At 47.6% G+C, this 25,791-nt stretch overlaps 1 protein-coding gene across 4 annotated transcripts; it reads left to right on the top strand.

Moving 5' to 3' along the window:
* Nucleotides 1-1,589: 1,589 nt before the first annotated feature.
* zbtb4 (zinc finger and BTB domain containing 4) lies at nt 1,590-25,698 on the top strand. Of its 4 annotated transcripts, XM_035148353.2 has the most exons (4): nt 1,590-1,711; nt 6,048-6,185; nt 6,679-6,772; nt 17,090-25,698. In XM_035148353.2, exon 4 carries the CDS (start codon nt 17,106-17,108, stop codon nt 22,596-22,598), a length of 5,493 nt encoding a protein of 1,830 aa, XP_035004244.1. In that variant the 5' UTR covers nt 1,590-1,711; nt 6,048-6,185; nt 6,679-6,772; nt 17,090-17,105; the 3' UTR covers nt 22,599-25,698. The 4 variants fall into 4 exon arrangements, with proteins under 4 accessions (XP_035004244.1, XP_035004241.1, XP_035004243.1 ...); XM_035148350.2 differs by lacking the exons at nt 1,590-1,711; nt 6,048-6,185; nt 6,679-6,772 and adding an exon at nt 10,431-10,549; XM_035148352.2 differs by lacking the exons at nt 1,590-1,711; nt 6,048-6,185; nt 6,679-6,772 and adding an exon at nt 10,556-10,717.
* The last annotated feature ends 93 nt before the right edge of the window (nt 25,699-25,791 follow it).

Here is a 25,791-nt window from a genome sequence, read left to right as displayed (position 1 = left end):
CTCTTTGCCATCATCTCTTTTCACCAGGTCCAGCAGAGGACAGTATCTTTTTCGAGCCCAGCAGCGAAGCTAGGTGCCACATCTGCAAGTATCCTTACGGAGTGAGAACTGTCCTGAGTTGGGAAAAGACGTAGAATGCATGTCAGGTTTTAGAAATGCACAGAGGAATGCGACAGTAAATCACTTTGTTCACCATGTGCCATGCAATGCCATGACTATACAAAGGATTCATTATTGACCAGCTGGCTCCCTCCTCTGGCTCACACTGAGAATGATCAGCATTGCAAAGATATTGCACAACCACGTTTTCAGTGCAGAAACGGGTTCCACCAGGCTGTCAGACCTGCTCCCTCCACTGCTCCAAGGAGGTTACTGCATAGGGCCGAGGACTCGTCAGGTATGTAGATAGGTGGTAGAAATTTAACAGAATATCTTAAGTGGTTGTGGAATCTGGTTATTTTAACACTGCCTTTTTTTTTTTACTGTGACTTCTTAAGACTTACAAGAGCAGGACAGTGCTTGTAAATGGTGTATGTAAACAGTAACTACACAACCACACAAGTTGCCCAGAGGGTGACGACAATCATACTCACAGCTGACTTACGTCTGATCCATATTCAGTGAAGTGTAAAGAAACTGAACACTTTGTGTTGCTGAACTTGTTTTGCCACATTTATGCTCCTTTACATTTGGTCTTCACAACATTTCAGAGGGAAATGTGATTATTAATCACCTGCGTTTATCTGAGAGCCATAGAATTTACACACTGAACCAAATCAGTCTGTTAAATACGATTTGATTATACAGTGGCATACATAACAAGAAGGTAATAAATATTTCATAATAATATATTTCAATAATAATGATGCATTTGACCATTTAAGACTATTTAAAAGCAGTCAGTATTTATTTTTTACTTCTGATAGTGTAAGTATATTTTACTCGTGAAACAAGTACTCCGTCTTAGGTGAAAATTGCTGGATTTTTACTTGTTGAATTGGTATTTTTTATATTCTAATTGATTTGAATTGCAAATAAATGGTTCGAAATTATATAATCCAAGTCAATGCAACCCGACGGTTCCATGTTAAAATGGAGGAGTTGCTGATGGTTTTGGGAGTTGGGCGTTTACGCCGTGATTTGTCACAGGTTGTTGACAGTGGTTTGCTCTGTGAAGTGTTAGTGCAAATCTTAAGGTCAGATTTTAATTGGTAAAATTGTTTTGTTTCGACCTCCGCTTTCCATGTATTCAAAGTCACATATCAACAGCCCATGTGGCCCACGTGACTGTCCTCCAGACACATGATTTCCTGTAAAGGGAGATGATTCATGTATCTATAGGGGGAGCTCTTGTCTGATGATGTCAGTGTGTGTGTGTGTGTGTGTGTGTGTGTGTGTGTGTGTGTGTGTGTGTGTGTGTGTGTGTGTGTGTGTGTGTGTGTGTGTGTGTGTGTGTGTGTGTGTGTGTGTGTGTGTGTGTGTGTGTGTGTGTGTGTGTGTGTGTGTGTGTCGTCAGGGTTTGGTGGGGACGCGGGGAAGGGAGGAGCTTTGTAGCACAATAAAGTAAAGAACAAGAAGAGAGGGAGAGACGGGCAGATGCAGAGCATAGTGGCAGGCGCAGGCTATTTATTTTCTCTGTGTGATTTATAGTTAAAAAGCCGAAACTATAACTGGATTCTCATTATTGTATTGAACAAGCGAGTCATTGCAGGTGAAGTATAATCCACCAAAAAACTGACTATACTCACAATTTCTAAGAGAATTCAATCACTGTGAGCATGAATAACTAAATATAAAATGTCCTTTAAGGCTGTGATGATGGATTTTGTCGGTCTTCGTGGTTTGTAGTAAGTTTGTAAATCACATTGTGGACACTATGGTTGTAAAAAGTCCCAGTTTACCTCATTCTCAGAATCAAAACGAAGATCAAAACCTTGTCAGAGTTTTTTTTTCTTGTACGCAGACGAGAAGTAAATTCCCCATTAGATGAACAAAAAACCCATTCTTAGGTCTTATTTTCGCCTTAAGTTATGCACCAGGATGTTTTGTAATACAGATGGGTGACGCAAGGTCAGAGGCATGCTCTCTTCGATCCCATTGGAACAGTCCGGCCCATTTCTGTTCGCGAGAGAATGTCCTGTTCTTTGGGTGTTTGTTTTGGCTGATGTCAGCCCCTGCCAAGCGTCTTCATCTTTCCTCTGTCCATCCTTTCATCATCCGCACACTCTTTTCAGGCCTTCCAAGTTCTCATCTGCAAGGATTCCTTTCAGGCGGCTCATTTACTGGAAAGAATAGTTAAGTCACCCAGTATTTGACTCAGATGTTGCCGCAGAGTTTTGCAGCAGTTCTGCGTTTTTGTTAGGGTTCTTTTCAGCCCCTTCCTGGAACTATCTGGGTGCTAAATTAATTGCTCTTGATCCCACCTCGCGTTGCAATCGGCTTAGTGCTAATCTGGGGTTCTCACAGTGCAGCCAAGTCTCGTCTGGGCAACCCTGCACTGAGCTGTCCACTGTGCTCGTCTCCCAAGGTCCTGACCCCTGCCGCTGTCTTTCAGGATCTCCTTTGCCCTGCATCCTATTTCCCCCTATCACTCTCCTCTCACCTATTTTTGAGATCTCGGGGAGCTCCATTTATGTATCGTGAATCCACTTGGCCTTCCTCTTCACCCTTGTACTCACATAATTACTTTACCTCCCCCACAGAAAGTTTGTCTTCCCTCTTATGCTCAAACCTTCTTCATAATTTCTCTCACGCTCTCTTCTACTGTCTTTTGTTCCCTCATTCCAGGCCCTCCATCCCCTCTCTCTTGCACTCTCATAGATGGCCTCATGCTGCTTGCAGTGGCTCATTCTCAAACGTACAACTCGCCCTGCCTCTTTTTTCTCTTCTCACTTTTCTGTGTTTGGTTTCTCTCCTACTGCTGTGTTTCCCCTGGCATGTAGCCATTCCCTCTGACCATCTGCCTCACTTTCTTTTTTCCTCTTCCCTCTTTACTGTCCCTTTTTTCCCCCTTTCTTCTCTTGTCAGCACAACTAGTCGTGGTGATTTACCGTTTTATTTTTGATCACAGGACAAGTTCACTTCATGTTTCTTTTTTCCCTTTGTCTGTGCAAGAGTTCCTCAGTACCCCACGTTTCCGGGAGGTTCTGATTGAAGTGTCAGCGTGCTATTTAAAGAGGCGTGCAGAGACAGGGTTGGTTACGGTGCCCTTAAAGTACAGGCTGTCTAGAAACAGGAAGTAGCATCGCCCCGAAGCGCAGCAGCAGCAGTGCACAGCGTCAGCCGACATGCAGCCACTTCCTCCTCAACAGAGACTCCAGCAAAAACAACCCTCACGCTTATCAGAGAGCTGTGCACCCCTTCCCCCCCCCTCTCGCGGCCCTGTTCTCCTGAATGGTGCAAATACACCGCGGGCTTTTCACCCCGCCACCATGGCCTATCTCGCTTTCTCCCATTCTCTTGTGCTTACAGGCCTCCCTCCTTTCTCCCTCCTGTTCTCGCCAGTACAGCATGCCTGAGTAGCTGCCTGGAGATGAAGGAGCTAATTAATTTGATTTAGCCGTTCCCTCTCTCTGGCAGTGGAAAAAACAGCCGCCGCCCCCCTCCTCTCTCCTCCACACCGTATCAGGCACCCCCTCCCAGATGATTTTCCACCTATCCTTTCCAGTCTCCTTTGGCAACGTCCACACTACAAACCCTGTCTTCCTCTTCTCCTTTTGCCTTTCTCTGTGCTGTTATACAACTATATTTTGCCAGTGGTTTCTTGCGTATCAAACTGATTATTAAGCGCATGCCAACTGTAACTCTCATGGGGCCTACACCCATTCTAATTCCTTTTTTTAGCCTTTTATCTCTTGTATGTGCCCAGGGACAGTTTGTGTGACTCAGCAGTTCTTCACGGCTCACACAAACATGCTTGTTGGAGCACAGTGCATCTGCTCCGGGGACCTGGATCAGGCCTGTCAGACTGCGGCTGATGCAAAAACATTTCTGCCATCCGATACTTTGGATCCTCCGCTTATTTATTAAGTTTGCACAACTTTATAGGCGACTATCCTCCCTTGTCATTAGAGTCTTACTCAGACATTTGCAGCATGTAGTTTGTGGACATCTGCTGAGGATAGCCTCTGAGTTGTGTGTGTGTTTCAGCCCTTCAGTGTTGTCTTGCAGGCGAGAGGTGGAGCAGTGTTGAACCCATTGAACTCACAGTTGTTTCTAGTGAAACTCTAAAGCGTTACAGGCATTTTCAGTCTTTTCCTCCTTTACCGAAGCCTAAAAGCTCAGAATGACCGAACAGTTTCAGTCAGCTGCTGTCGAAATGCAGTTTTTGTTCACTGCAGTGATTTGTACAAAAACTAACAGAGGACCTGGGTAAAGATTTTTCAAATTGTCACAGGAAATGATTTCTCAATGTGACGTCAGCATCATGGACTGGTTTCCTTCAGGTTACATAACGTGTTTTTTGTGATTCCAGCCGTTTTTTGTTATTTTGCGAGATTTGTTCCCAACATTTTTTGGGCTTGTGACGCCTTAAATCGTATCCACTTCATGCGACGGCTCCACAGTGGTTGCGTCAAACGACTAATCTGCTAAACCAATAAGTTATTTTATCTCTTGTATAATCTTTGTAGTAGCTGCGAGCTTAAATCTTTCACAAGAAGAAAAGATTGTGGTAATTCGTGAAATAAACTTGGTGTGGCAGAAATATATATATATATATCTTTTCTGTGTTTATAGTCAATCTCACAACCCCTCAGATTTTTGTTGTGACACCAGCTCTGTGGTTTGGGAAGCGTAGAATTGTGATAATGAAAGCAAAAAAAAAAAAAGAAGTTATATACGCACATGAAAAACTGGCTATAAAAGACCTCTGTTGCTTAGCTTGATGCGCAACTTATTTATCTTGAATTATTTAATCTCATCTAACTTTGAAGAGTTATATTTTTTAATAGAACAACCTGGTGGCAGTGACCTCTGTAATGAAAGTGTAAAGTCTGCAGCAGCGCTCAGCATGAGGTTTGACATGTTTCCCATGTGAGAGAGGATGTCGGGGGCAGAACTCTAATATTTACATTTTTTTTGGCCCGGCTGAAATCCTCTTCACCGGTGCCAAGTTGAAGCCCATTTACCTCAAGGTCTCTCGTAACATTTTATTAGATGGGTTATCTTCACCCTGTGATGCGTCAAGAAAAGATTTTGAGACTTTGTGGGGAAAGAAAAAAGGTTAGATTTTGTTCAGAAAAATAAACCAAAGTGAATGTTTGACATGTATCTGGCATTTTAACAATATACGGTGGAGTAATACGGAGAAACCCAGTATAACACCATAGGAAAAACATGTCATCTGACCTTTAAAGGCTGCATACTTCACGTACATTTACTTCCTGATTCATCTGGAAAAGATGGAAATGTTTTGTTTGTGTTGTCAAAGATAGATTTTGATGGACGAGTGGTTATATAATGAGAATAGTACATTTTATCAGATATAGATGAGGGGATATGAGTTTTATCTTTGTTGGGGTTGTGAAAACATCACATCTCTGCACTGAGGTATGAAGGAGTTGGGAAAGATTACATGAACTGTGCAAAAAGTGAACTTTTCACAGGGTATTTAAGTTTTGACTTGATGTTTGCATTTCACCTTTTTTGTGAATAGGCATTCAATTGAAAAGACATCGAACATTGGACATGTTTGGTGTTTTAGATATCTGTACCCCTGCGATTTTCTCAAACTAGAAGTGAAAGTTCATCTTAAAGGTAGCTGTTCGCAGGCTGGATTTTCTCATTACATTTTGTAATGACACAGCAGAGACGTGTTTGCTAATAATAAGAACATGCCCCAGCACGCTCATCTCTCCCTTTTCCTCAAGAGGTAATGTCAAATCAGTCATTGTCCCGCCCCCGTGTCTGCAAGACGATCCTGAGGGCTTAAACACCATGTGTGTCTAGCTTAAAATGTAAACATTTGTCTTGCTTATCTGTACGTGTAGAACATGCATGTGCTGTGGTCTCATTCCTCCTCTCTGTCCTCACATGTCTACGTGCAGGCCACAGAAGCAGGAGTCGCCGCGTCGGAGTCGCCGCAAAGCCCCGGCTTCCTCTTTAAGAAAACCACTGACACATGAACTCTTCGGTCGTCGTTTGACTTCCCACTTTGATCTCAGTCCAAGTCAGCTGGAGAGCAGGTTAGTCATCCCCTCTTTGAGATCTTTGAGGATGTTTACTAATGCTTGAGCACGCCTCAGGGTATTTTCACACACATGTGTATCCTTATTACTAAGAATTCAGTCTGGATTTATGATATGAATAAATGTTATATACAGTCAGTAATACTAATCGCATAACTGTTTCCTTATACTGTATTTTATGAAAAGAAAATCTGCTTTCCACATGATGCGTTTTATAAAAAACACAAGACAGGTTTTTGTTTTTCCAAGTGCACTCAAGGCAACAGTAGAATTTACTGCGCTGTTGCAAATACTCTTCTTGTTTTCTGTGCAACCACAATAAAGGGAATCTGTCTATTTATCTATCATTTAGTCGGGAGAAAAGTGAAACGCATATGCTCACTGATGAACTAATCCCTCACATTGTTCTTAGTGTGTGCCACACAAAACAAGACTGTTTAAATAAGACTTTAGCAGTAAACGCATTTGGATTTTTCTCTTCCCTCCACAGTCATCTGGCTTCTTAAAAGAATTATGTATGGGTTGGACGTCTGCAGACAGCTCACTTTCCCAGTGGCCACTCGTCAGCAGACTGAGTTACTGTGGTGAGTCAATTCCTCTCTCACTCTCCTTCCTCAAACATAAATTTATCAGTCACATTATTCATCTCTGCAGTGAGGACGTCGGGGGTGAGGCAGAAGAACTTGTTTTCAGTCGTCTTGGTTTTTTATTTCCTCCGTCACACGTTTTAAGTTGATTACCTCTGACGGCGTCACTGTAAAGACGCGAAAAACTCTTGCTAGCCGCGCAGCAAAGTGCGGCCACTATTTACCCATAATGCAACGCTGTAAAAGACTGTTAAGTCACTTTTGCAGTGAACCAACATGTAATTGTCCTGAAATATAAGATAACCTCAGTTTTTTTGAAAACATTTTTTGAAAACAATATCATCTTACATTGGGGCTAATACAGTTTCCTCTCCATCCAGAGCCATAGAGAACTTGCTGCAGAGTTTTTTTTCATTCGTTCTGTTTAGGCGTGCTAAAATAGTCTTAGCTTAGATTTAGCATTTAGCAACTTTAATTCTTCCTTGAGTAAGTGAAGCCCCAAAAAAGACACAAAAGAAAGTAGCTGATGATCTTACTGTTGATCCCTACCTGTTGGAGGTGTGTAAATAGTCGACTGTTTGCCAACACGTGAGCCAAATCAACTCAAAAAAAAGAATAATATGAGCGTGATGTGTTCATGTCTTGTTTCTGCCGCCCCCACGTGGCTCTCAAAACCTGCATTGTTCCCCCTGGCCTGCGTTTTTCTCCTCTTTTTCTCGCACATTGCTACAAGGTGCAAGATGGCTTCCTCCGTTTTTCATCTTTGTGCATTCAGATGTGTGTGTGTGTGTGTGTGTGTCGCTTGGTAGCACAGCATGAAAAGCTATGATCACGTTTCGCCAAACATCCATGAATGGGGACGGCTGGACAACGGGGGCGCCTCTGAATACAGAGTTGGTGGCTGGCTGCAGCCACGGGACAATGCCAACACACATGTGTGGACTGAGCGGACGCACTCCTGGATCACACACACACACACACACACACACACACACACACACACACACACACACACACACACACACACACACACACACACACACACACACACACACACACACACACACACACATACTATTGTCTCTGCCAACGGGCACTCTGCTTCACACACCCAGCCTCCATCGCTTCACACACACACACATCGTTTCACTTCTAGTTATAATTGAAGGTTTTGCACTGTCCCGTCCTGCTCACAGCTGCCGTCACATATCCCGTCCACTCACAGGCAGCCTGCTTTGAAAACGTGCAGGGGTGCATGGGTGGGGGGTAGGCGGTGGGTGGAGAAGGTGTTCCAACTCCAAGACCCAGAGAGGTCACAGGAACAACACCCAATCCCAGAGCGGTTCCCATGGAGACAAGTGTGGCAGCGTACAATGAGGGTGAGAGAGTGATGAAAGAGAGGGAGAGAGGGAAAGGGCAGGGAAAGAGTAGGAGGAGGGCGGGTTGTTGGCGTCAAGGTTCAGTTGGTGGGTACTGGTGGGGTGGGGGGGAAGCAGCAGTTCCACTCAAAAGGACAGTGGGAAGTATGATGGTGTTGTAGCATAACTAGAACATTCTTCCACCCCTCCTCATTTCTCTGCCGCCTTGTTCCAGCTGAGAGAGTACCTCCTGATCTAAGGCCGCCAAAGTGGTTCGCGGCCAGCGGAGGGAGAACGGAGATATGTGGAATTTCCACCGACCGTGACGTGCGTGGCCCGAGAGTAACCAGAAAGAAGACAGTCGCTATTGTGAGGCGGTTTGCATGGATACGGATGAATCATGATTGATACCCAGCTGCAGGCCTCGGTGGCAGTGCAGCGGTGCCATTTGTTTTGGTGGTGGCGGGCGACATTTTCCTGCTGCAAAACAACGCGGAAGCTTTGTCACTTGTGGTTTTTAGCTCAGACACAGATACACACACACACACACACTGAACTGAAAGCAGTTGATCGATCCCTTGAACCTTTTAGCTGAGCGGCTTGAACAAATCGAAGACTGACTCTATCCCAGTTTCTGTCCACCTTTAGCCAGTTTTCTCTCTCAGAAATATTTTACACCTTTTACCTTACACGGGGGAATCACACACCGCCTCTGAAAGCAGTTATATAATATCTGGAGGGTGTTTTCTAAAGTCGGACAAAGTAGAGTCATGTTCTTGCCACCGTTTGTGGACGACCAGGAAGGTGGAGCCTTTTTGCTACTGTTGGCACACGTCATAATCCCCCATTAATTTTCGACACATATCAAATGCCGCTCACCGTACTCAGGAATCAGCATGAAGAGCCCTGTAGGATTAAAAAATTCAGCTGTAATTTTCAAACCGCGCGTGTGTGTAAGCGGACAGCCAGTCAATACACGGATAGAATTACTGTCGTGGCCACAACTTTCCAAAGTTGTTAAGTCATTTTCTTAAAACCACGGTGCAGTGTTTCGTTTCGTCAGATCAAGATGGGTTGATCGGTCCGACCGGCCTTTCTGGCTTCTGGTTTAATTGTTTCTCCTCATACGTGAAGGAACACGTCCCCGCCACCTCAGCCCGCGAACGCCGCTTTTACCACCGTGCTATTTTAGATGATGCCCTTCAGACTTAGAAACGAAGGACGCGGTGTGTGTGAAAGATGTGGGCTTTTGCCAGGCAGGCAGAGTCTAAGGAAGGACGCTATCAAGTTGCATCATGGGAACTGTAGGTCCCAGCGTTTTTTTGGAGCTCGGCCCGGTAAAGTCTCGTTATCTCAGCCTCTGATGCATTGATTTTGACGATTCTTTTTTTGCAGGCTCTCAGGCTCCTTGTAAGGACCCAAACTTTACCAAAGTGCAGAGCCACGCCACTGAAGTGCCCCTTTAACGCCTCCATTTTTCCCTCAACTTCACTTCAACTGCTCCCGTCCGCCATTAGACTACCACCAGTTTGTCCTCACTCCCTTGCTCCGTGTTTGACTTTTCTCCACGTCTCCCTCGCTCGCACTCCTCTCACACCCTCACTGTCTGTCTGTCTCTCCGTCCCCCGTGCCCAGGTTTTTTGAGTTGGCGTGGTTCCTGTTTGTTTTCAGCCATTTTGGGGACTTGCAGTGCTCGTAACAAACTGCTTAAATGGCGTCCTCTTGCCTGCTTGCTCTCCCACTATGTCTCCCTCTGCCTCTCCCTCCCTCTCCCTATCGCTGGGCTTTGTGTATATAAAGTAGTGTGTGTGCCTGAGTGTGTGTGTGTGTGTGTGTGTGTGTGTGTGTGTGTGTGTGTGTGTGTGCATGCATGTGTGTGCAGAGAGAGAGAGAGAGAGAGAGAGAGAGGGAACAACACTTCCAAATAAAAAGAAGATTGGATTCAGTGGGGTGGGGGGGCCTGTGTGGGGGTGCCACTGGAAAAAAAAAAAAGAGCAAAAACACTAAGAATCGTGTGTCAGAGGCATAAACTGGAGTGAGAGAGGAGAGGGAGAGCAAGAAAAAAGGGGGAGTGAGTGAGGGAGAGCGAGCAAGTTCGAGTGTGAGAATCGCTCCTGCCCTCTGTCTTCACACACTGCTGCCTGTATGTGTGTGCGTGTGCATGTGTGTGTGTGTGTGTGTGTGTGTGTGTGTGTGTGCGTGCACCGCCTCTCCCTGTGCTCACTCTCTCTCCCTCCCTCTCTCTCTCTCTCTCCCTCTCACACACACACTCAGTCGTGCGCATATACACAGACCAAGGGAGAGAGAGAGGGAGGGAGGAAGGGAGAGAGAGAGAGAGAGAGAGAGAGAGAGGGAGAGAGGGAGTGTGAGGGGAGAGAACACATCGCAGCAGAGATGCAGCAGGAGGTTTTCCGAGGTACGTTTTTCTTGTATGCTTGTCTTCCTGAGAGACAGACGGGAGAGAATGAGAGGAAGAGAGGAGGAGGAGAGGCTGAATTCTGTTGTTTTCCTGCTTGTTTTTCCTGCTCCACTCTCCTGCTGCTGCTGGAGCCCTAGTTGCTTCACGCGTCTAGAGGAGGAAAAGGTTTTCTATTTATTTTTTATTCAACATGCGTGTGTCGGGGAGCATGAGTGGCGGGCGGGCGGGTGGGTGTGCGCGTGTGTGTGTGTGTGTTTATGCAGTGTGCGTTTGTTGGAAGCGCGTTTATGTGCGTGCGTGCGTGCGTGCGTGTGCCAGGAACAGGCCTCGTCTCCCTCATCCTCCCGTCGCTGGTCGCTGGCGCACCACGCAATTCTCTTTTCAAGAGCGATGACTCGTTTTCTGGAGGTTGTGATGAAACTTTTAATTTTCTCGAAGCCTCTCTCGCGTCCCCCGTGAGTCACCCGCAGGTGAGGGGAGGGGAGGGTCAGCCAGCACATGTCAGCACAGGCGTTTAGACATGATGTGAGCTTTGTTGTTGGGGGTCTTAACGCGGGGGGCATGAACTTGGGGACAACGTCAGAGGAGAGAAACGTGCAACACAGGCAACCGTAAACACATCTCCACTTCCACCCCACTGCCTCTTGTCTTTTCATTTCTTTTGATTTGGGCCGTCCCGCTTGTCCTCCATTTTAACAGCCTGTTGTGTTGTGTTTGCTGGACGCTGTCTCTCATGTTGATGTCACCAGGCCCCAGTTGTTGCTGCCCTAAGCCTCACTTTTCGTTTTTTAAAATTTTTTTCCAAAACAACAGAGCAACTGCTGCCAACTACTCCACATTCCTGGTTTCCATGGATGCCAAGCCCAAGCCCCATGTGCTCAATGTATGGAAAATATGATCCACACTGCCACGGGGGCAGGGGTCATAGGTCAGACAGTAGATGTGTAGTTTGATGCTGCGGCGCACTGTTGTGATGTTGTCACTTGCTCGCTTGCCACTTGCAGGACGGAGCTGGTTTGGCTTCGTTTAGTTTTTTTCTATAAAGGATGTTGACGTACTTCAGTGTAGTTGTTTTCGGGGGAAGTGGTGCAGCGCTTCATTTTCTCCGACCTGCCACAGTCGAAGTTTATGATAATGTGGCACTTTGGTTGAACCATACTAACAATCAAATGTTCCTTGGTAGTTTTAGACCGAGAAGTCCACTGGGGATATCACGCCCCCTTCAACTGGGACCCTGCATGAAATTGAAAATGATTTTGGGGAAATTACCTCAAAAAGGTCACTGGTATAGTGTTACCGCTCTCCGGGGGTACTTTTTTTTGGCCTTGCAGCCTTTCAAAGCCTCTCCTGATTGTGTTGCAGCGAGCAGAATTATGGGAATTACGTGCTGGGTTGAGAGCTAACAGACCATGGAGAGAATGGCGTTTTAGACATGGGCCGGTTCGCTGGTGCGTGGAGCGGCATGCAAAAACACCACGATACGACAGTTTACACATGGGGAGGAAGAGAAGGGGGAGCAGTCAGTCACGCAGAGAGGGATCAGAAAGACAAGGAAACCATGAAATGTGAACATGGAGGAGACGTGTTTTGAAGTCACCCCTACCTCCCCGCTCACTCCACAACCACCACGGCCACCTCTGCTCCACCACTCCCCGAACCCGGTCCAACTTCCCCTCCGCTCACCTCCTTTCCTCCCGCCCTCTATCCCATCTGGCTGGCTCCACCATGCTCTCTTGGCCGGGGGGTTGCGGAGAGTTCAGTAGCCTGTTCTTGCTAACGATGCCCACCCCCCCCCGCCTGCCCGCCCGCCCGTGCACACCCTCACGAGCACACACGTACACCCTCCTCTTCACAGACCAACTGCTGCTCTGATAGTTGGGCCCCTCTGGCTGCCCCTCACTGGGGAGAAAGCCTAACCGACACCTTCCTCTTCCCACATGCTCCTCGCCTCTGGCTCACCGGCTGGAAAACCGAGGCCCCCCACATTCCGCCTTGCAGGCACTCCCCTTAACCTCACACGCACATGCACACGTACACGTACGTATATGATGGCTCATCACTGCTGAAGAATCAAAAGATAATTTTAGTTCATGATAATTTTAGTTCATGACAACTTTGTATTTATTTCTGGACTTTCTATTATCGTTTCTATGAGTAATGCGTGATCAACAACTTAACTGATGAAATACGTGAATGCCGACAATGACGATGCTAAATATAAGAGGCAAACAACAAATATGCAAAATGCAGACGACTTCCTGGTTTAGCTTTAACCCGCAGATACTCGAGGCACAACTATGCCCAGATACTTCAGCTTACTGAAGCTTTATACACACACACAGGCTTCCTGTGCAGAGAGGGATACATTTGTGATCAGTTTTAAACTCACAATTTAGTAGCTTTAACAGCCTCGCTGATCATATTTCTTGAACCATCTTCTTTTGCCATAGAAATGTTGCTTTATTCCCACATCTTAGAAAATGCTAACGGCTTTAAATCATGAAAATAAGACTCAAGTTCAAATCAAAATAAATTGTGATGGGAAACTGGGACCAGAAGCTGCACTATATTTAATGAGGATTTGGTACAAGTGTCTGCTGTTTACATATTGCAATGTGGAAGTAAATTAATCAGCACAATAACAGTATTAAAAATTCAGTTTGTTACGATCAGACGTTTAGTCCTCTATAAGTATTGGACTGAACACTTTATTTTAGAGCCAAATGAAGTTTTAGTTTGAGCGCACGCTCTCGTTTTAACTGCATCATATTACAGCACTCGTGGTGTGACTGTGGAGGAGTTTCCTTTGAGAGGAAATATTGCACAAAAAAATATTAGTTTTAACACTTTTTTGACTGTGAGCACAAGTACGGGTGTCAGCGGAATAAACAGATTGCTCAATGGCTGGTTCAAGGCCCGTGAGCTGGCGCACCAGCCAAGCTCCTCTGCCGTCCTGCCTTATGTTATGCAAGGCCACTTCAGCCGTGATGTCCCCGGTGACTGATCGTCCATTTAAATGCAGTGGATTGCTAATGAATGGCTTGCAAGGTCATCGTCGTCCCATGTTTTATTTTTTCAAATGCTAATGAAAAAGTGTCTCAAAGTCAATGGTAAATGTTTTTACTGATCTGCGTTGGTCAAACAAATTCAAGCAGGAAAAAATGGTTTATTGAGCCAAACAGCGCTTCTGCTTTTCCCGTCGTTAAACTGAGCTGAGGGAGACTAACAGGTTGTGTTTTCACCCCTATCTGTCGGTGGGTTGGTTGGTAGGTGCAACGGACGTTTAGAATTTTTTTCTTACGATATCTGACACTTATTAACCAATTATTAACCATTAATAAACAAGATTAAAATGTCATGCAATGGACACGTGCGACACTAAAAATACCAATGCAAGTTTTTTTTTTAAACTATTGATTTAATTATTACATTATGCAAACAGCAGCAGAAACGGTAGAAAATGAAGTTTCGCTCATCGACACATACCTGCAGTGCTGCTGTACTAGCTCCCTCTCACACACACACACACACACACACACACACACACACACACACACACACACACACACACACACACACACACACACACACACACAGAGTGCTGTCGCAGTCAGGAACAATCCACTCGCTGTCGCAGGCCGACATCGGCATAACTTCCGGATCCATGCTGTCACCGGAGAGACCGTTGGGTAAACTGCGTAAATGTTCAGGCCTACTCAGTCCTCATCAGCTTTTCTACTGTTTCTATTCACAAATGGCAACATGTCCACATGCCGTCTGTCGGGTTCGCTGTCTGTTAACTGTGTGACGCACAGCGGAAAAAAAGCTGCTCAGATGGAACCTATGTCCAAGGATTGTTTTTTTAACAGATTAACTGATAGTATTTATCGGTTAAATGGTTCATCAGCAGGATTAAGCGAAACTACCAAACGGATTTTCCCGACACATGGTGGAAGGATGGGACGTGGGTCATGAGGAAACCCATTAAATTTTGTCACAGATCCGGACAAAAGTGTTTTTTTCCGCCAATATGAGCTCTGCTTAGTGACATTCTAGTTCCTAAAATTCAACAACAAAAAGGAAATACCCAGGATCAAAAGACGACAGTGTTTTCTGTTCCATTTGTCACATTTGTCTTGTGATGTGGAATAAAATTCTATCAGGACACGGCGAAACGTTTCTTCCACTTGTGAGTGAAGAACCTCTGTCATGTGAAAGCCAATGTGTTTTATATGTTGACGAGAGTCTAGTTTGTCCTGCTCCTGCTGAGCACCTGTTGGTGCGGTGTGGTTTTGTAGTGCCACAAGTGTAAATATTGTAGATGAACACTTCACAGGCCAGCCAACATGTTTGTTTGTGCAGAACATCCTGTTGCAGAGTAGCGTGGAAGCACGGTTGCTGTTTATTTTGATTTCTTTGCTCGAGAGTTATGCCACAGTCATGGTCACATTTGCTTGTGTGTGTTTGACTTGTTTGAAGCATGTGCCATGACAGTGCTTTTATGCATGTCCTGTGCGTCTGTGCACACATCTCTGTGAGTGCGAGTAAATCCGGCGTGTTTAAAGCGTGTTAAGAGCGGCCTGTCACAGCCAGACAGCATGTTGTGCATGCTCTGCTTGTGCTGTGGCTGTGTGCGTCACAGGGAGATAAAGAAAAATAGCGAGGGGGCGTCATACGCATTTTCCTGTCCACAGCGCAGGCATCAGATGAGATGGTGAAATTTTTAGCCTTAGCACCGTCTCTCAGTGTGTCCGCCCACTTGTAGCAGGCTGGCGCTTGCCGTGAGGGATTTCCTGCACAACATCTATCGCTCAGCAAATGTGAGCGACAGTGAAGGCCTGATTCAATTCAGAGCAACAAAAAATGGCAGGCCTGGGGAGACAGCATCGTGCATCCTCGTTTCTCAACACAGATCCTCTTGACTGCACGAACTGGCGAAGCAAACTCCATCTTTTTTTCTTTTTTTTGTCTCCGTACGACAAGAAGTATTTTCCACTGTTTGCTCCAAGTATGTCATCACTAGACACTTCTGTTTTCCTTTTGTTGACTGTACTTTATTCCACCTGTGCCCGCCGGAGTGAGGGACATGTTGGCCTCAGATTCACCTTTTGGTTTTGAATGTCATTTACAAGTGGGTCCATCCACGTTCAACTACTTTGTTTATGTCTGTCTGTCCTGCCTGTAGGCACACATGAGCATATGCACTGTGGTGTGTGTGTGTGTGTGTGTGTGTGTGTGTGTGTGTGTGTGTGTGTGTGTGTGTGTGTGTGTGTGTGTGTGTGTGTGTGTGTGTGTGTGTGTGTGTGTGTGTGTGTGTGTGTGTGTGTGTGTGTGTGTTTTTGCTTGCCCGGGCTCCCGTCTGTCTGCCAGTGCAGTGTGTCTGACTGTTCCTGTTTGAGACCCCCCCCTCTCTCCCTCCTCTTCCTCTCTCCTTCTCTCTGTCTCTTGCTCTCTCCCTTTTTCTATCACCCTTTCATTCTGCTTCATCCTCACCCTCTCTCTCTCTCTCTCTCCCCTCTCTCTTTTTCTCTCTCTCTCCCTCTCTCCCTCCTCTTCCCTCTGCAATAACAGTGCTGACCTAGTTTCTGCCTGTTCAGGGCTGCCTGTGGAATTTTACAGCGGCCTGCCTTCCTGGCTGCTTTGCTGCTTGAAAACGCAGGCAGAAAAGCATGACTGAGGATTTTTCATCTCGTCGCATCATTACGGCCTCACAGTGTCTCTGTTCTTCCACCTAATCTGCAGACGTAAACAAATGAAACCATTTGTCAATAAGTAATAACAGCAAATTGCTTATTGCATGTGAATCTGCGGGTACTTTATATGAGGAGAAATTGCTGCTTCCACCACAGTGGCTGTTGAATTAGAATGGAAATGAGAATAGCCTGCCGCTCATCTTCTGCAGCTCAGCTGAGATTGTACCGGATGCAGAGGGCGGAAAAACTGTCGGTGCACATGCATGCAATCTCCCTCCCGTCTCCTCTTCCCCGCTTCCCCCCCACCTTTGCCTTCACAAATAAATGGTTAGAGTCATGCCCGGCAAACATTAGCCACTGCCAGGAACGGCTAACAAAGCCCTTGCTCAAATAGAAAGTGCGGGACTATTTTTACGTGTGTTTGGGCCATGAATCTAAGTCAACACTCTATTCCGAGGGAATCTTGATTAAATCTGAGCGCCTTCCAATTAGGAATAGGGAATGTTGTGTCACAGCCGACGGAGATGGATCTCTGGAATGCCTTTCTGAAGGCTTGGCTGTGGCACGCTGAAATCTAAACCAGCACTGCCGCAGATTCATTCCTTCCCCCTACCCTCTCCCTCCTCACACTCACCATTCCTGGCTGAGCTGTCGAAGTTCAGCATTGCGAGGGCATTCGGTTTTCTTAGCCTTTTCTCAAGTGTTCCATGAGCGCCATGACTGCTTCTGACAAAGCTTTCGGTGTGTTGTTCATTTTTACTTTATGTTGATGTCCATTTTCGTGTCATGCATTTACCTTAGGATGTCTATAATGCTAATATATTCTGTCTCTTTTCTCTTTCAGATTTCGGGGGCTGGTCATGGTGTCCAGTGAAAAGGTATGGGACCCCCTCCACGCGGGACTTATTCAGTCACCTCTGAGTGAACAGCACCTGGCGCCTGGGCTAACTCCCCGACCACATACTGCAGCTAAGGACGCCACGTGCCACCAGAGTCAGCGGTTGACACCTTGGACTTCCCCGCCACTGTCATTAGTGGCTCTAGACGCCCTTCAGGCAGTTCAATCCTCCTCACCCTTACACCCACCTGTCAATTTGTACGGCCTGAAAAAGATCGAAGGACTACACAAGCCTGCCTGGTCTCGTGGGGTGGCCTCTCAGTCTGAAGAGGAGGAGGAGGAGGAGGAGGAGGAGGAAGGGGAAACTGAGCAGTTGGAGATGAAGGGTAAAAGGCATGGAGGCAGGGGAGAAGCCATGATGGAGGACAGACTGGAGGACATGGTCGATGGACCTAAAAATGCAAAAATTACCCTAAGCTTCCCACTTAGTGCCGCCCCCCTCCCAGCCTCTCTGACATCTCCAAACCACTGTCGCAGCTCCTCCTCATCCTCTCCTTCCCCCCACCGCCGGCGTCCGTCCTCCAAGAGCTCGGATGAGGGGTCGTTGTGGAAATTGGATGCCACCATGGATGTAAAGCACAGACCTTTTAAGCCCCCGAGGCACGACAGCTCTCCGTCCTCTTCGCCCTCCTCCTCCTCATCTCCCATGACTGTTCATGCACTTATCAGGAAGGACATAAAATCTCCGCCTCCTCTGAAATGCTCCAAACTCAATCCAGAGACTCAGTTTCAGAGGTCACCCCCAAGATCCTCAAGCGGGTCTTTGGGGGCCTGTTATGGTGTCGATGGATGGGACGAGAGGCACAGGATCGCCAACGGTACAGTGTCGCCCTCTCAAACTGCCCAGATCCTCTTCAGCCTGGGCACATCAGCCTATCAGAGATGTGGGGATGCAGAGAGGAGAGAAAAGATAACAGGAAGACCAGCTGGGAAACTGGGAAGCCCTCATGGACCAAGCCTTCATCCACCCACCCTCCACCTCCCTCCCCCCTTACCACCACCTCCTCCTCCCCCATCTGAGGGTCTAACTGCCCCCCCTCACTCGTCCTCCTACTCTCCGACCGACAGCCTGAAGCCTGAGCTGATCTGTGGTGTGTGCCACCGGCTCTTCAGCTCGGCCTCCTCCCTCACAGTCCACATGCGGCTGCATCGTGGCAGCCGTGCCCTCAGTTGCCGTTTCTGTGGCAAAGTCTTCATCCACAGCAAACGACTGCAATCCCACGAGGCCTCCTGCAAGATGCCAGGCCTCCCCTCCAACAGCCTGGGCCCTCCTCCTCTCACTGTGCAGCCAAAGGAGGAGCCGCTCGAGGAGGGTGAGGTGAGAGTGGAGGGGGGAATGATTGTGGGAGAAACAGACATCAGTAAGGCGCGGCCAGGAAAGAAAGCACGGAGCCTCCTGGCGCGTATCCAAGGTGATGATGCAGCAGACGCAGAGTTACTGGCGGGTGATGAGCACCATTTTGTGAAGGTGGTTGATGGCAATGTCATTTACTTCTGCTCTGTGTGCGAGCGATCCTACATGACCCTATCCAGCCTGAAGCGTCACTCTAATGTGCACTCATGGCGCCGCAAATATCCCTGCCATTACTGCGACAAAGTCTTTGCCCTGGCTGAGTACCGCACCAAGCACGAGGTGTGGCACACAGGAGAGCGCCGCTACCAGTGCATCTTCTGCTGGGACGCCTTCGCCACCTACTACAATCTCAAAACGCACCAGAAAACCATTCACGGGATTAACCCCAGCCTCATCTCCAGTGAAAAGACAGCTAATGGCGGCTATAAGCAGAAAGCTAATGCCCTCAAGCTCTACCGCCTTCTCCCCATGCGTTCTCAGAAGAGACCGTACAAGACGTACAGTGACAGTTTGCATAATGGCCTGCTTCTACCACCAACTGAAACACCGCCCCTCTCCCTGCCCGGTCTGGGCTGTGCTCTGGGCTCTGGGGACCTACAGAGCCTAATCAGCGGAGCCCACCCCCAGAGTGTTAAGCCTGACCCAGATGCCTTCCCCGATGACTTCCCTGTTTCTGTGGCTCCAGAACACAGGGACCTCTCTGGACTAACACCCCTCCCCCAAGCGGACATGCACCGCGTTAAAAACCATGAGAGCGAAGCCCGAGAGTTAGAGCAGGGCAGAGGCAGTGGCAACTTCAAAATGTCTAGTAGCAACAAAACCAAAACTCCCAAGACTGGTAAAGAAACTAGCATGCCTTCTGTGATAACATATGGACATACAAAACCCTCTGTCATAGTTCATGGAACAGCAGTGTCATCCTCTGTCATCGTACATAGCAACCAGGTTATTTCTGGAAGCGAAAAAAGCCCAATAAGCAGCCCGTCCCCTGAAACCAGCAACAGTCAGACTTCACACAAGGCCAGCCCCAGGCCAATTAAAAAGCAAAGGGATAGTGCGGACAGCCATAGGAAGAGATCAAGAGACAATTCAGATACCAGAGAGAATGGTTCAACTTCAAGAGGTGGACGCGAGGCAGAGGCAGGTCGATCATTTCACAAATCACGCAAGTCCCACAGCAAGAGCGACACCTCTGGCTCAAAGCAGCTGCCGGCATCTGTAGGGTCACATGTCAGAGAGGCAGGGCCACTCTGCCAGATCACTGTACGCATCGGCGAGGAAGCCATCGTGAAGCGCAGCATCTCTGAGACAGACCTCCGGAGAGACAAGAGCCTTTCTCCCCCCAAATCCAAACGCAGTGAAACATCGTCTGTGCGAGAGGTCAAGGATTCACGCCACTCTCACTTCCACCACCATCACCATAAACACCGCCTGCACCGCAGAGCCAGCATGGAGGAGGAGGATGATAAGGAGGGAGACTGCGAGGAGGAGGAGGAGGAGGAGGAGGTGAGGAAAAAGAGATCCAAATCCCCCGATGGAGTGAGGGAGTACTACTTCCGTCGGGAGGTGAGGGAGCAGGACAGTGACCATGACATGGAGGATAATTTATGGCGGCCTTACTACTCCTACAAGCCTAAAAGGAAGACCCAAGCACATCTGCAGAGGGTGAAGAGCTGGCAGAGAAAACTGAAATACAAGCGCTCCATCCGGCTGAAGAGGAGGGCGGAGAGGCTCAAAAACTGTCTAAATAAAGAAACAGAGAAATCCCAAGATGAGGAAGAGGATGAGACGACTGAGGAGCCCCAAAAAGTTGACAGAGTTAAGGGAGAGGGGAAAAAGAGGGGCTGTCTCTCTGCTCCTTTAAAGGATAAGAGCAAAGACACAGAAGAGCAGGAGGCCTGTCATAAGGTTGCTTCCATTCCTCTGCACTCTCCAAAGCCTCCTCCGTCTACCTCAGGGGCTCCTATGGGAATAAAGAGGCGGCCTTGGACTAACGGGAACGCAGCAGAGTGTGGTACATGTGGCCGCTGGTTCTCAAGCCCCAGGAAGCGAGACAAACACGAGCTGAGCCATCTGCTGGAGTTTGTGTGCCTCTTCTGCCGAGCCACTTTCCCCTCAAGGGATAAGTTGGAAGACCACCAGAGAGCCCAGCATCCCAAGCCCACTGACGCACCCTCTGCACCCCCTAAAGTGGCACTTGTTGAACAGGATGAAGGGGTCGGGATCAAATCTGTGCCAGAGATTTCAAAGTACGATGAAGAAAGGGGGGGGCATGTGGGTTTAGCAGGGAGAAACTCTAGTCCAAGTCGCCTCAGCAGACGAGCATTATCACGACACACCTGTCCACAGTGTCACAAGGTGTGTAAGACATCTTCAGCACTAACTCGCCATATCCGACGCCACGAGTTAAGCAGCTCCCCAGAAAGGGAAAGGGAAGATAAAGCCTCGGAGCCAAAAACAACAGAGACCGTTATTAATGACGTTAGCAGAGACGTAGAGACGGAGAAGGGAAAGGCTCCCAGTGCGCTCTCTGTTTCAGTTATCAGCTATTCAACACCAGACCCGCCCATCAGTGGTGACTGTTTGGCCTCGCAGCAGCGCGAAGACCGCCTCAGTGAACTGACCGCTGAACATCACAGGTCAGAATCCACAGACAAGCCCCAACTAACAGGGCTCACACATTCAGCTGTAGAGAAACAGCCCAGCCCACAAACAGCAGACCCTCCACTAGAAAGTCCAGTTAATCTCGTGCCCACTAAACATGAATTCACGCCTGCCGCACCCTCCGCTCTCCAGAGCGTGCTCGTCATGAACGGGGCCGAATGTCTGGACTACCGCAGCCCCAGCAAAAAGAGCCTAGACAGCCAGATCTACAGAATACCCAGCCCTGTGCACGTCGTGGCACCCACCAACACCTCTCCAAATGTGCCCATGACGTCACAGACCAGAATAACCGCTGCTGCTGCTCCTGTTTCCATGACAACAGCTCCCAGCTCCGAGGGCGGATTCGTGAAACGGGATGGGGTCATTATGGACAGGGAGAGGCAGGGTGGGAGTGGTATGTTTCTGCACGCAGGTTATGAGGAAGCACCTCGGGTCCAGGATCTAAGAGTTCAGTCACTGTCCAGGAGTCCCTCTCCCAATGAAGCACAAGACCTTACCATGTCCTCGATACTAGCTAGAGAGAGGGAGATAGAGAGGCAAAGAGAGACGGAGAGGGAGAGAGAGAGACAGAGAGAGAGGGAGAAAGAAAAGGCGAGAGAAAGAGAGATAGAGAGGGCCCAGAAAATGAGCAGAGTTACTCATGCCCCAGAGGACCAAATGGCTCTGTTGGTCCCTAAAGAGGAGCCCTTGAGTCCTGTGCAGTCCCCCCAGCACATCCCCACTCAAACCACTATGAATGGACCCTCCTCACACAGGCACACTCCCAAGTCCCCGCGTCGGTCTCCCTCCACCATTGGACTGTTATCTCAAGCCAACCGTCAGGTTCACTCCAGCTCACAAGGACTCGACAGGCTCTCACTGCCCACTGGAGCAGCTGGTGTCGGCGACCGCCCCTCTGCCCACGCTCTGCTACTCCCCCGAGCCCCTCAGCCACCTGAGCCCGAGCACCAGGACACTGTTTCTTCCAGAGACTCCCAGCAGGGGGGCGCCACCCCAGTGGGCTACCCTGCCCAGGATTATCCCTTACCCCTAATTGTGCCGGACAGCTACCGCTCTGGTAAGAAGCAGGATGAAAATCTGCTCATGTCCTATCCTGGTGGACATCTTCCCTTTGGCCCACTGGGAAAAGTGATGGTCCCTCATGGCGGGGACCTGGCCAAGCTGCCATTTTATCCAGACCCTTACCAGCTGCTCTATGGGCCCCAGCTGCTGGCCTACCCCTATAACTTAGCAGCTCTTCCGGTGACTCTGAACATGATGGGACCTGGGGGGGACAAGGTGGAGCCTCTGCCTTTCCTTCCAGCCATCTTCAACTACGCAGCCGCTGCTGGGCCCTACATGGGCGCAGCACCCCACCCCCTCTTGGCGAATCCCAGCCTGTACAGCGGCAGCAGTGGCAGCGGCAAGAAGCAACGTGACAGCAGCGGCAAACCTTAGTACAACAGGAGGTTTAAGAGGAATATATTCCAAAGGGGACGGCCTGGCCTGTTTAGGAGGAGCAGGAGGGGTCTGTGCTCACTGGGTCACTGACGACGCTCGCACAGTGCCCCTGCCTCTCTTTTATTCAGTAGAGATCAGAGCTAGGCATTGAATCAGGAGTAGCTGTGAAGGGAGGAGAGGGAGCAAAGAAATGGGGAGGAGAGGCCGATAATCTAGTGACGTGTCATTACTCCCCTCTCTTTACTCCCTGCTCACCTTTCCCTGTGTTTCTCCTGTTTTGCTGTAGTGTGTCATAGTTCTAGAGCTTGATTAATCTTCCTCTCCTTCTCATTATATTATCTATAATATAAGAATAAGAACTTCTAACAGGGTGTGTGTGTTGTGTGACAAATTAGTTCAGTCAGCTTCCCTTTATAGTCGTGGCAAAACGAGGATAAACACTTCAGGGAAGGCTCGTGTGGGCATGATAAGGGATGAGAGGACAGTCGGTGAGACTGCGAGTGCAGGTGTAACCTGTCGTTAAATGAAAGATGTATATGAGCATGTACATGCACATGTATGTAGGGATTTGTGCATGCAGAGGTTGGCTTAAGCAGGTATTTCTGCGTATGTGTGAGAGAGTGTGTGTGTGTGTGTGTGTGTGTGTGTGTGTGTGCGCGCGTGTGTGTGGGTGGGTGTACGTGCATGAATGGCTAGGTCATTCCGTGTCAGACGCACACAGCATTCCTACTCTAGTTGGAATAGCTACTGTAGGTCAATGTATAAAAGTGCATTTAGAAGTGATCCCTCATATCCAAATCATTAAGAAGTCAATTCTATGGCTGAACGTGACAACGACGGATCATCTGAGCTTCTCGTGTCTCAACCGTGTTGCTTTGTGGCCAGATGACACTGTTGGATCTGTATAGCATTCACCATAGTTTGTACCTTATGTGCACAAAGTAGAAAAAGTAGTGGTCACTTAAAGGGGACACTTGTAGCTGCTTGGGATATGTAGCTGGCCACTGGGTAAGAATTGAAGGCTGGTAGACCGTTGCACTTCCATTTTTTTTTTCATCTCATTTCCTTCAAGAAAAAAGGAAAAGAATAAAAACCAGACAGCCTTCACCTTGCGTAGCTTTTACCTCCTTGATTGGAAGAGGGGAAAAAAAGGCTCCGTGTCCCAAGCCAGGAAGAGGAGAGCGACAGGGAGGAAAAAGAAAAATGGATTCAGGGTATTGAGTTATTTCTGGGTATAGGAAAAGGAAATATATGGGCACAAAACTGTTGGAAGCCCTACAGAAGTGATTTGGGGGGATAAATAAACTGTTCCTGTTCCCCCGACTGAAGGGAGATGGGAATAGTCTGAACTGTTTCCCCTCCTGCCCTGTTATTTACCTAGTGGTAGGAAAAAGGCTGAGATGGCAGCCAAAGTGGTGGCTGAAAAACTGCCCCAGATGCCCTCCTGGGGGCTTTTCGTTGTGTAATGTTATCTCTATATGTTTGTTCTGTTGAACTATGTTGTTGTTTTTATGTTGTTTAGCCCTCTTACCAGATGGAAGTGGCTTCAGTGAAAAACGGGGGGGGGTGGTGGGGGGTGAGTAAACGTACAAATATGAATGTAAATTTAGTCATGAGGTTAATGAAGTACAGCTGCATTAATGGTAGAGTTGGTTTCAGTTCCTCTTTGTTTCAGTTATGACACAAATAACCTGTAAAACAACCGTATAACGTCTGGTATGCATATATACAGTAGTCCTAGGAACATGTCAGTAAACTTGGGTTCTGTATCCACAACGCATGAGCAACACTTGCTTCCTTACCGTTTATATCCTCGGCAAATCTGGCACTGTGCGCACAGCTTTTTTGTTTCCTTTTATATTTTCTGGTCTTTTTAATCTTCCATATCCGTTAATATTTTATCATCACTTATCGAAAAAGCAGTCTGGAGGAGTTCCACGAAAACTATCTTCCACATTTTACGTCTCACGGCCACTATTTAGAAGCTGTTTTAATCCGCCCTCTTCCCTCAAGCATACACTCGTGCACTGCACCTCTGAGTGAAGTCCCCCCAGCGGGCCTCAGTGTGTGCGTGCATGTGCAGGGGGTCGACGGTGCCGGGACGCCTTTTAGGAATCAGGCCGGAGTGTTTTTTAAAAAACACATCGTGACCAACTGAAGGGGCGCACAAGCATCCCCTTGGGTGTGGTTACAAGCCTTTTTATTGCGTGCGTGAGGTCTTTGTGAAGCGAGAGCGAGCGAGTGAGTGCGTGAACAAGAAAAACCAAAATAAATCTGCCTGAGCAGCAGCGTATCCCTGGACAGCGTATGGGCCACCTGTTATTTTTTTATGTTGTTGTCTGACACTTTTCTGTGGGGTACGTTTCAGTGTAAAAAAGAAAAAGAAAAAAAAAAGCCTTGCTGTCTCCAATGTACAATCTCAAGTCATTCCTGCAGATGGACATGTTTGTGTTTTTTTTTGTTTTTTTTGACCATTTCTTATGCCATAGTTTGCCATCACGGTTTTATCATACAGACCAAAAGCATGCAAATCGACGTATTGTAGTGACTGGACTGGAATCTGGTGGTAATATACAACTACTTACTGTATGTTTTAGTTTAAAATGAATGTGCCTCTGCTTTGATATTAAAGATAATTATCTATCGTACAACGTGGATCTGCCAGATTTCAACTGGTTAAGGTGCCTTGTTATGGCATAAGAAATTTTGGGGAGCAAAAATGAGCGTTTTTTCCTTGAGAGATGATCTGGAGATAGATTTCATGGCTTTGTTTGCTACGAAGCTGTTCATAGACGTAGGGGTGTGGCTAAACTGTTTTTGGTATCGTGTACATGTCTAGGGTAATACTGTGCCATATAGAGCCCACAAAAATATGTTCATGTTATTTTTAAGAGATGTTTTAATGTTGCCTGATGACTTTGTCTTTAGATTTGATACAAAGGCTTGTAGCCACAGCTCTCCCAAAGTCTGTAGCCTCCTCCTCCTCCTCCCATATTCTCCTCGTCCTCTCTCTCTCCTCTCGTTTCCGTCTCCCTTTCTTTCTCTTTGCTGCAATCAAACAAAAATAAAGTATTAACCTGATGACCCAATGAAATCAGTCTTAGTCCGGTCTCACGTTTTTTTTTTTAATTGTCTATTAATCTTTACGTGTTGATTCTGAAATCTGAAATCCACGTGCTTGAAGCCGGCA

The sequence above is a fragment of the Hippoglossus stenolepis genome, chromosome 23 (assembly GCF_022539355.2).
Source record: "Hippoglossus stenolepis isolate QCI-W04-F060 chromosome 23, HSTE1.2, whole genome shotgun sequence".
NCBI classification, from domain to species: domain Eukaryota; kingdom Metazoa; phylum Chordata; class Actinopteri; order Pleuronectiformes; family Pleuronectidae; genus Hippoglossus; species Hippoglossus stenolepis.
This window is presented reverse-complemented; position numbering and strand designations above follow the sequence as displayed.

Coding starts and splice junctions, on each gene's coding strand:
- zbtb4 (XM_035148353.2), top strand. CDS start 17,106: ATGGTGTCCAGTGAAAAGGTATGGGACCCCCTCCACGCGGGACTTATT.